Raw genomic sequence first — 10,746 nt, 5'->3', positions numbered from 1 at the left:
CACTACACCATTTTTTTAATTGTTTTTGAATTATATCTTCAAACATCAATATACTGAATATATTTTTTTTAATCTTTGGTTTGACTTTTAACTGGAAAATAAAACAAAGCAAACGAAACCAAAATTTTGGATCGAAACGACACTGAACCAAGAAAATAAACGTAATGTGCATAAGAATAAGATAAGAGTAACACTAGGCATAAGAGTACAACAGTACATCCGGTGGAAAAAAGGCTGTCAATTCATAATAACAGCAGTACCTAATGTTCTTCAAGGAATGTGAATTGATCCAACGGCTAGTCTCGACATTGTACTCATCCAAATAAAAATGGAGAAGCAATTTTCTCTTCCACGTCGATAATTATTCACCATTCCTTTCTCCTTTTGTACCCAATTTGGTAATGATCATTTGGGTGCACACAAAAAAAAACAGTTTTGGAGAATTGTGGCAAAAAAATGTCTCTGAGGCCCATGTACACGCCGCCCTACTACTCCTGAAGCCCATCTACAACCAACCAAAATAATCCCAAGGAAGAAAAAAAATTGCTATTATTATTCCTAAAAAGATTAAGAAATTATTTGCGATTTGATGAACTGTCCCTGACGAAAGATTAAAATCAATGAGTTGTCTATTAGGTCGGAAAGATTAAAATCAATGAGTTGTCCACAAAATTCAGAAAGATTTACTCATCATTATTTTTAGCTAATTATTATACAAAAGTGTTTTATTATCTTATAATTTTATACTATATTTTTATGATTTCCCTACCATATCAATCTTTATTACAAAACAAAAAAAACTCCAATTAGATATCATGTATATTAGTATTGTTTTGCTATCATTAATATCATTTGATACGCTAATATATAATTATTTATTGTCAAAATATAAAACTATTCATGAAAATACAAATTTTAGTAGAATTAATTAGAATCATATGACTAAAAAAGCGTTTAGTGAATCAAATTAAAACCAAATTCATGAATTGAATATTTCTGAATATATTTGACTAACCCAAAGATTCCTACTTCCTAGTACAGTAGTATTATTTTACGGACATTAAAAAACAAAAAAAAAAGGTAAAAAAAAAAAGAAAAAAGCGTACCATAGACCGTGTAAACTAGTAAGGCGTGCCGTAGCTGCTCCAGGCAAGTCTCTCGGTTTGTATTTGTGTGTCTCTCACTCTCACGTGGTTTTATTATTTCACTTATAAACCACGCGCGTGCGTGCGTGCGAGCGAGCGAGACTTAGACTAATTAGACTTAAGCCACACCAACGAACCATTTAAAACCCTAGTCCTTCTTTCTTATACCTCTCTCTCTCTCGTCTTCGTCTTCGTCTTCTTCTTCTTCTTCCTCCTCCTGATTTGACTCTCGTCTCTTCGATTTCCACCGGAGAGACGGCAGGACCGGGAGACTTCAAATTCGTGACTTTTTCCGATTGTTCTGTTTGTGAATTTTCCCGATGGATCTGCCTAGCCTTGCCTTAATCGTTGGCGCGGCTGCTTTCAGTCCCAATCCGGATGAGCGTAGAGCTGCTGAGCAGAGCCTTAATCAGGTCTATACGCAATTTTCTTATTGTTCCGTCCTCTGCTTTGTTCGACAATTTTTTTTTTTTTTTTTTTTAAGAATTGGTAGAGGACTAAGCTTATAGATGTTTTTTTTTTTTTTTTAAAGATTGACTTGATTTGACTGTGGTGATATGAGCTATATGATTTTAAATTTGTTTGAAAATTTGATTTTTTTTGTTTTGATTGCAGTTGCAGCACACTCCTCAGCATCTGATAAGGATATTGCAAATTATTGTTGATGGTGGCTCTGATCTTTCTGTACGCCAGTCTGCTAGTATCCATTTCAAGAATTTCATTTCTAAGCACTGGGAACCTCATTCTGGTAATTGGCTCTTTGTTTGATTGTATTATAAGTCGTTATGTTTGCTCTTTGCGTGTATTACATTGTTTTTTTTTTGGTTATGTAGGTGATCAGAACAAAATCTTGCCGAGTGATAAGAGTGTTGTCAGGGACCAGATTCTTGCATATGTCTCTCAAGTTCCCCCGATTTTGAGGTATCAGTTATTGTATAACTCGCACCAGCTCATTAAGACAATGCTCTTTTTTTGCAATCCACCTTTGTGTTTATTTTTTTCCACGGACTGATTTTGTATTGTGTTATGTAGAGTGCAATGATGTGAAATGTCACCTATTAAGTATACATAGGAAAGATAACCTCTGAATTTTTGGTCCTTATTCTAGCTTGTGATTGGTGCGTCTGATGCAGGGTTCAGATGGGAGAGTGCCTCAAGACCATTATTTATGCTGACTATCCTGAGCAATGGTCCCATCTCCTGGTCTGGGTGACGCACAACTTGCAAGGTCAACAAGTTTATGGAGCGTTATTTGTGTTGCGGATTTTATCTTCAAAATACGAGTTAGTCTGCTTCTCTTTCTTTTTATTTATTTATTTATTTATGTTATGAACCTGGCTGTCCGAAATCACCATGTGCGTAAGAATTGTAGCTCAGTTTCTTTATTTTCTCATTCGTAGTTCATGTCGTAAGCATAGGTGGCAGTTGGCTAATTATTTGTTTATCTTCAATATCTGTGTCCTATTATTTGTTTTCTTCCTCTAAGGAAATCGTTGTCATTTATGAGCACTAGAGTGTGTCTATACCCTTTTTGTCACTTAATTTGAGATTCTTTAATCAGTGCCAGTGGTGTTCTTTATCTGTGTTCTTCTGCCTCTGCATAGTGATTTGTAGATTTTATTTACTCTGCTCAATTTTGATAGTCTAGAGGTTTATATCTTTGTAGCCATCTTTTTGCTAATTTTTTTGCTGTTGTATTAACTCTTAAACATGCAAAGGATAGCATAATTATTAGTAGTAGGTTAGTCGAAAAGAAATTCGCATTTAGATAAGCTGTTGTGGGGTTGATACTGCTACACGAAGGTTTGATTATTAGTTTCTTAAAATCAGAACTTTCTGTTTATAGGTTTAAGTCAGATGAAGATAGGGCACCCATTCACAGAGTAGTCGAGGAGACCTTTCCGCACCTTTTGAATATATTTAACAATCTTGTCCATGTTGAGAATCCTTCCCTCGAAGTGGCAGACCATATCAAGCTTATATGCAAGATATTCTGGTCGTGTATTTATGTAAGTCGTCCATCTTGTGTTAATATCCTGAATCGTTCGTCACTGTTTCCTGGCCTCAACTGGGGAAATATGTGGATTATAAATTTTGTTGAAGTATATTTGATTGAGGTGATTTGTAATCAAGTTTTTTCTTTTAATTCTCTTGTGTTTTTGTTCCATACAGCTAGAGCTTCCGAGACCATTATTTGATCCAAACTTTTTTAATGCTTGGATGGGTCTGTTCCTAAACATTTTGGAACGTCCAGTTCCCATAGAAGGTCAGCCTGAAGACCCTGAGCTTAGAAAATCTTGGGGATGGTGGAAGGCCAAAAAATGGGTTGCTCATATTGTAAACAGGCTGTACACTCGGTATGTGGGATCATGAAAATCTTTCCATACCTAACATTTTTCATCTGCCATAAGACTTGAATTAACAGTTTCGAAAACATGTTTAGGTTTGGAGATCTGAAACTTCAGAATCCAGATAACAAAGCCTTTGCCCAAATGTTCCAGACGAATTATGCAGCCAAGATATTAGAATGCCACCTGAAATTGTTGAATGCCATTCGTATTGGTGAATATCTTCCGGATAGAGTCATCAACCTAATTCTTCAATATCTAAGCAACAGGTCGGATATTCTCTGTGGCAAACTTTTGATCAACTTAAGAAAATTATTTGAATATGAGTTCTCTGGATATATTAAACTGAAAATATCATTGCACCTGATGACCCCAGGTTAGGATCTTTTGGCTTTATTTGAAGAGTTTCGTTAGTAATATTTTCGTCTGGTTTTAAAAACTGTTGGTGTTCATATTTTTTTTCTGACAACCTGTAATCAGAGTCATAATTAAAATGTCTTGGATAGATTTTCTAGTCGCAGTTTTATTGTTTCCTTCAAAATTGACAACGGCTGTATTTGCATCTGGATTTCTTTATCATGTATGGGGTACCAGAACTTCTTATTGACTATCTGTGTCTCTGCAGTATCACGAAGAGTAACATGTACAACTTACTGCAGCCCCACCTTCATACTCTACTATTTGAAATAGTTTTCCCTCTAATGTGCTTCAATGATAATGATCAAATGCTTTGGGATGAAGACCCGCATGAGTATGTACGGAAGGGTTATGGTATGTTCTTTAAGTCTTCCTTATATATTGTTTGGATAATCCTATAAGATATGCCTTCTAGTTTTTTTTTTTTTTACTTTCTTTGACTAACTACAATAAATACATTACCTGTCTACAGATATAATTGAAGATTTATACAGTCCCAGGACTGCGTCTATGGACTTTGTGACTGAACTGGTCAGAAAGCGTGGAAAAGAAAATTTGCCAAGATTTGTACAATTCATTGTGGACATTTTTAAGAGGTACCTTGAAGCTTCATCTTATATAATATAGAAAAGGATATTTTATAATTGCGATATGATATAATTACGTTTTTTCTTTGTTTTAGATATAATGAAGCATCTCTGGAAGAAAAGCCTTATCGCCTAAAGGATGGTGCTCTGCTTTCTGTTGGGACACTTTGTGATAAACTTAGGCAAATTGAACCTTACAAATCTGAGTTGGAGAATATGTTAGTGCAACATGTTTTTCCTGAATTTAGCAGCCCAGCTGGTCATCTTAGAGCTAAGGTTTTAACAGCTTTTGGTTGTTTAAGCCATATTTCTATTCATTACCATTTATGCATGTTCTTGAAGATGTTGCAGATATCTACTAGAATTTTCTATCTCCATAGGCTTGAATTTCTCCTACACTACTTTGTGAAGTTGAGGATGACTTTTTTGGTATAGGATATGCGTGCGTAGATGCTGCAGTCGCTGAAGTATTTGTTCATCATTGTTTTGCATCATCCACATTGCTTTCATCACATTGATACTGTAACTTGTCAAAGCTTATTTCTTTATCACATCCACTGTGTAGGCTGCATGGGTTGCAGGGCAGTACGCCCATATCAATTTCTCAGACCAGAGCAATTTTTCCAAGGCACTGCATTGTGTTATCTCCGGAATGCGTGATCCAGAACTTCCTGTTCGGGTGGATTCAGTTTTTGCTTTGCGATCATTTATTGAAGCCTCCAAAAGTAAGTATCGGCAAAAATATGTTTCTGTTTTTCTTATGATTTCCCTGCCTTTCAAACTGTTTGTATTTAACATTGTCTCCCCTGCAGATCTAGATGAGATCCGCCCACTTCTGCCGCAGCTTCTCGATGGTACACTTTACAATGATTTTGCTGATATATGTATTTCCATTTTAAGTCTAATATTACATTAAACCCCGACCAAATGTTAACCAACTAATAATTGGAATGGACTTGTGCTGTGCAGAATTTTTCAAGCTAATGAATGAAGTTGAAAATGAAGACCTTGCTTTTACTTTAGAGACTATTGTGTATAAGTTTGGAGAGGAGATTTCTCCTTATGCTTTGGGTTTGTGCCAGAATTTGGTAAGATGATATCTGTTGTTTCCCCATTTTGAGTGTTATATTACTTTTGGCACTATTATACCTTGTTCATGATAATAAATTCCAGGCCAGTGCATTTTGGAGGTGTATCGACACTGACAACGGTGAGGATGAAACTGATGATGCTGGTGCATTGGCTGCAGTGGGATGTCTCCGTGCCATCAGTACAATTCTTGAATCTATCAGTAGTCTCCCTCATCTCTATGGTCAGATTGAACCACATTTGCTGCCAATAATGCGGAAAATGCTGACAACTGATGGTCAAGGTATGTATAATGTTTTAGAAATTCCATATATCTGGAGTTACTAGTCTTTTGTTGGGTTCCTTTGAATGATGTATATTGAATGCATTGGGATTTATGTCATTTGTGCTTGTTTTAAAACATGGTGCTTCATTTATATAGTTTTTTATGGCCAGATGTGTTTGAAGAGGTTCTGGAGATCGTCTCATATATTACTACTTTTTCACCTACGATATCATTGGATATGTGGAGCTTATGGCCTTTAATGATGGAAGCACTCGTGGATTGGGCGATTGACTTCTTCCCAAGTATGAAACTTGCAGTCTTTTTTTGCCGTTTCTGTTATCATAAAATTCTTTCAGTTCATATTTACATTCCTTTTTGCTTAAACGTTCTTTTGAATATTATTAGATATATTGGTCCCGCTGCACAACTACATATCCAGGGGGACTGGGCATTATCTCACTTGCAATGAACCAAATTACCAGCAAAGTCTCTGGAGTGTGATCTCTGTGGTAAGCTCATTATCTGATAGTTACTCATTTAAATAAAACTGTAGATGGCCTCATCCATTTTCCCTCCCACTGTACGCATACTTATATCGGCTAACTTGATAATTCTTTCTCATGGCAGCTTATGGTGAATAAAAATATTGATGACAGTGACCTTGAGCCAGCTCCGAAGCTATTAGGGTTAGTGCTTCAGACTTGCAAGGGGCAGGTGGATCAATGGGTGGAGCCCTACCTGAGAATCACACTAGATCGGCTACGAGGTGCCGAGAAATCTTCCTTCAAGTGTCTTCTGATTGAAGTGGTAAGCAAAATGGCCGCTGTTAAACTGTGCTTCATAAAGTCATTTGCTGCAAATTGTTTAGCTGTTTCACTGAGTTAAGCTATGTGTTTTATTTTCCTGATTGGCAATAATTGCTGAAATGTATCTCTGTGATACCCTTGTTCAGATTGCAAATGCCTTTTACTACAATACCTCTTTGGCACTTGGCATACTGCAACGATTTGGTATCGCAACAGAAATTTTTACTATATGGTTCCAAATGCTGCAAGAAAAGAAGAAGAGTGGTGGACATGCTAACTTCAAGAGGTGGGTGAATCTAATCTTTTTAAACCTATATCTCTCTTCTCTTTACATTTCTTTCAAGACATAAATAATCTTCCTTGCTTTACATGCAGAGAGCATGATAAGAAAGTTTGCATATTGGGGTTGACATCACTTTTCAGTCTTCCTGCTGGTCAATTGCCGGTAGAGGTCTTGCCACATGTATTCAGGGCTCTGCTCGAGCTTTTAGTGGCATACAAGGATCAGCTTGCTGGTCAGTGCCTTCTACTATCTCTCAATTTCTAATCACTGACCCTCGCTGATATTCCTATTTGAACATTTATGACAGAAGCTGCAAAGGCAGAAGAGGAGGAAGAAGAGGAAGATGGTGATGACGACGACATGGATGAATTCCAGACAGATGATGAAGATGAGGAAGGCGATGACGAAAATCCAGATGAAACTGATGAAAGTAAACTCCACAAGTTAGCAGCACAGGTCTGTCTTCTTTGACTTAAACTAATCCTCTAAATGATCTCATGAAAGGTGCAATGTGTTTGTCGTAGTAGCTCACTAAGTTTGCTTCTTTTGTGTATTATCATCAGGCAAAGGACTTCCGCTCTTACAGCGACGATGATGACTTTTCAGATGATGATTTTAGCGACGATGAGGAATTAGACTCTCCAATTGATGAAGTGGATCCATTCGTACTATTCATGGATGCAGTCGCAGGTATAAGAGAATTGATACTATATGATATTTTTTGCCATGTATATTTGACATTATTATTTAAATTATCTTTTTGTTTTATATATATAGCAATGCAAGTATCGGACTCGCCCAGGTTCCAAAGCCTTACCCAGACACTAGACCCGCACTACCATGGACTCGCAAGCACTATAGCTCAGCACACGGAGCAGAGAAGAGCCGAGATTCTAAAGGAGAAACTTGAGAAGCAATCTTCTGCAACAGTTGCTTCCTGAGTTCTCCACGGCTCATTGCCTTGAAAAAGCCAATCGTTATTCTCTCATTTTGGCTTCATTTTTTTTAGTAAGCATCTTTATCTTCAAAAGATAAAGAGAGGCTTATCAGAGGTGAGTCAGGTCGACTCTCATTAGTCAAGTCGTGTCTTAAGAGAGACCAATCTCTGCCATCTCCAGTTTTGCATTCTATATCGCCATCATCAATTTTTTTTATTGTTGTTTTTAATCTTCCAAAAGACCAAAACAAAAGACAAAACCCATTCCGGGTTCTTTTTTAGTTTATCTTTATTTCAGATAGAACAGAGAACCCTTTGGGAGGTTTTTATGTTCTCCGATTGGGATTGGAGGCATTACATATATCAAAAAAAAAAAAGCACATAGTTTTTTAATTTTTTTTACTTATTATTTATGTTTGTCACATTTACTTAGCTTTATTGTTTGATTTGAGTCGTTCTTAAAACTATGTTCATCTACAGCCATTGCTAATGAAGCTCTGTCTATCACTGTATTTTTTTTTAAATTGATTTTTGATTGTAATAAACGGTCAATTTTGATTTGTTAAATCTAAATAAGCTAAATTATAATCAAAAATATGTTCATTATGATTTATGCTTTCGCAGGAAAAAACAAAAAAAAACGACAAAGTGGTCAATGTTATAGTAAGGTACTATTTACAACTTTTCTTTGTCAACTTGTTTTATGATTTCATTTGATTTAAGTGCATCAAATTCAGTGTAGTGTTTATGACAAATTGACCACAATGATATTTTTTCCATATGATTAATAATATGTTCCTAGTATTATTTTAAGGGAGGAAAACAAAAAAGATAATAACTTAAATGACTTCTAGAAGATGAATTAATGATGCTATCATTATTTTGTACGGTGTCGATGAATTTTCTTTTACAGAGTATCAAATTTCAAGTGGAATGACTTCTAGAAGATGAAGCTACGTACTATACGTTGTTAGTATGAGTGTCGTCTTTTTATTTATTTTCTTTGCCAATCGCTAGAAACTTTTAAGATTTTTATTGAGCTCTTTTTCCTTTTTGCCTTTATTAAATTTGAAATTTATATGAATCTGTGGACTAATGACTTTTCGTTTCAGTTTAACGAATTATAACAAAAGCGTTAGGTGCCAATGACACTTCTAAAACCTCATTTTCGTGCTTTATGCAAACGAATCAAATCAATCAATTTCTATCCCTTAATCGAATTCATTAGTCTGCATTCATTTCTAAAGCTTTTTTTTTCTTTCTATTTTTTATTAATTTGATAACCGAACTTCAACTTTACAACGGAAAAGAATTCGAAGACAACCGACAGACTGACATATTATTATTACGAGGTTAATAGATCGAGAATATGACCAATTCCATGGGATTTAATTATGGTGTGTTCCTATCCCAAAAATTATTTTCTACATTATCCACCTTAATTCTACATACATAAGTACTTTCACAATTCTCAGGTTTGTTATTTCTTTAGTTTTGCATTATTTAAATAAAATAGAGATATTGAATATATTTAGAAAAAAAAAAACCAATCACAATTCATCTCTTTCCCAACTCGACATCATCCCACGAAAAACAAATTTTCCACCATTGAAGCTTTATTGAAACTCGTTTTAGGTAATTTCTTGGTGTATTCAACTGTTTTTGTTCAATTTTAACATATTTGAAATTTGTTTATAGTGTAGGTAGTGTTGATGTGTTAGGATTGTAATGTGTTCTAATTTGGGAACATTTTTAGATTTCTTATAAATTCGTTTTATGTAAATCTTGTTAATTCTCATTTGTTCAAGTCTATTAGAGTTAGAGTACGTTTATAATTTATGGAGCTAGTGGTTGAATCGAGCTAGATAGAAATTGGATTAGGATTTCTCGTTTCTGCAGATGTAGGTACAACATATATTAACTGATACAACTGGTACAACTGAAAGAAAGCGAAAACTATTCTAATGTTAGTTTGTATTCTATTTGCAGGGAGTAATGAATAATAATCTTCGCACGTTCATTCATTTTGATTATGGGGAAAATTATTTAAACAATGGAGATGAAATACAATGGATTTCAAGAGAAGATGTTCGACATGCTCTTTTGATGAAAACACCTATTGAGCAGGTTACTTATTCTGCATTGGTTGATAAAATATGCAAAAAGATGATGGTAGCTGCAGGGACGAAGATGAAGTTTAGCTACATTCCAATTTCATTGAATCCTAAAAAACCAATATATATCTTTGATGGTGATGGTATCATGACTCTTTATGTAGGTGAAAAGTGTGAACATAATGAGCTGTTCTGAAAGCTTGTATGACATTTTCTGTGATTAGTTTCTATGTAGGTGATGTTTGTAACAATTTTTGTTTTGGTTGTAAGACTCGATTGTTCTGTTTTTGGTTGAAAGACTGGTTTCTGCAGTTACGGTATAATTGACTGTAACATGTACAACTAGGGTTCACCTACGTTTAATTTAAAACTCGACAATTTTCATACTCGTGGTACAACTACGGTACAACTTTGAACTTTATTAGTACTAAAATTTAAAATTCAACTAAATCCATCTATTTCTATGTTAGTGAATACAAACATACACAAAACAATTATAGAGCAAATATTATGGTCACTTTGACCATGTAAATTTTATGGCACTTTGATGGTCCTACATAAAGCAAATATTCTTAATACTTTGATGGTCACTTTGCTATTTTCATCCAAGTAATTATGTTAAAACATGTAAATCAGTTATTTTAGACATATTATCTTCTGAAATTGTATAAAATGTATTATAATTACTTAATATGAAAAGTACAACTATAAAAATTTAATTTATTGTAAAATACTACTGGTAATAAGGTAAAAAT

General features: G+C 34.8%; 1 protein-coding gene across 3 annotated transcripts; it reads left to right on the top strand.

The window, feature by feature from the left end:
- The first annotated feature begins 988 nt into the window (after positions 1-988).
- LOC104781811 (importin beta-like SAD2 homolog) lies at positions 989-8,178 on the top strand. Of its 3 annotated transcripts, none has more exons than XM_087510792.1 (22): positions 989-1,558; positions 1,761-1,893; positions 1,979-2,066; positions 2,279-2,428; positions 2,992-3,154; positions 3,318-3,502; positions 3,589-3,762; positions 4,119-4,264; positions 4,383-4,506; positions 4,593-4,773; positions 5,063-5,222; positions 5,310-5,351; positions 5,467-5,585; positions 5,671-5,869; positions 6,022-6,153; positions 6,257-6,360; positions 6,479-6,658; positions 6,804-6,943; positions 7,033-7,172; positions 7,248-7,396; positions 7,504-7,630; positions 7,718-8,178. In XM_087510792.1, exons 1-22 carry the CDS (start codon positions 1,466-1,468, stop codon positions 7,879-7,881), a joined length of 3,093 nt encoding a protein of 1,030 aa, XP_087366918.1. In that variant the 5' UTR covers positions 989-1,465; the 3' UTR covers positions 7,882-8,178. The 3 variants fall into 3 exon arrangements, 2 of the variants coding, with proteins under 2 accessions (XP_087366918.1, XP_087366919.1); XM_087510793.1 differs by having other exon boundaries at positions 1,224-1,558; positions 4,593-4,964; XR_015597172.1 differs by lacking the exons at positions 7,033-7,172; positions 7,248-7,396; positions 7,504-7,630; positions 7,718-8,178 and having other exon boundaries at positions 1,226-1,558; positions 4,593-4,964.
- The last annotated feature ends 2,568 nt before the right edge of the window (positions 8,179-10,746 follow it).

Source organism: Camelina sativa, chromosome 4 (genome assembly GCF_030686135.1).
Source record: "Camelina sativa cultivar CO46 ecotype springtype chromosome 4, ASM3068613v1".
In the NCBI taxonomy this organism is placed as follows: Eukaryota; Viridiplantae; Streptophyta; class Magnoliopsida; order Brassicales; family Brassicaceae; genus Camelina; species Camelina sativa.
The sequence above is the reverse complement of the archived record's forward strand: the minus strand, read 5'-3'. Positions and strand labels throughout refer to the sequence as shown.

Excerpts from the sequence above, each read along its gene's own strand:
- LOC104781811 (XM_087510792.1), top strand. The coding sequence starts at position 1,466 with ATGGATCTGCCTAGCCTTGCCTTAATCGTTGGCGCGGCTGCTTTCAGT. Across the intron at positions 3,155-3,317 it reads TATTCTGGTCGTGTATTTAT|CTAGAGCTTCCGAGACCATT; the intron begins GTAAGTCGTCCA and ends TGTTCCATACAG. Across the intron at positions 4,265-4,382 it reads GTATGTACGGAAGGGTTATG|ATATAATTGAAGATTTATAC; the intron begins GTATGTTCTTTA and ends ACCTGTCTACAG.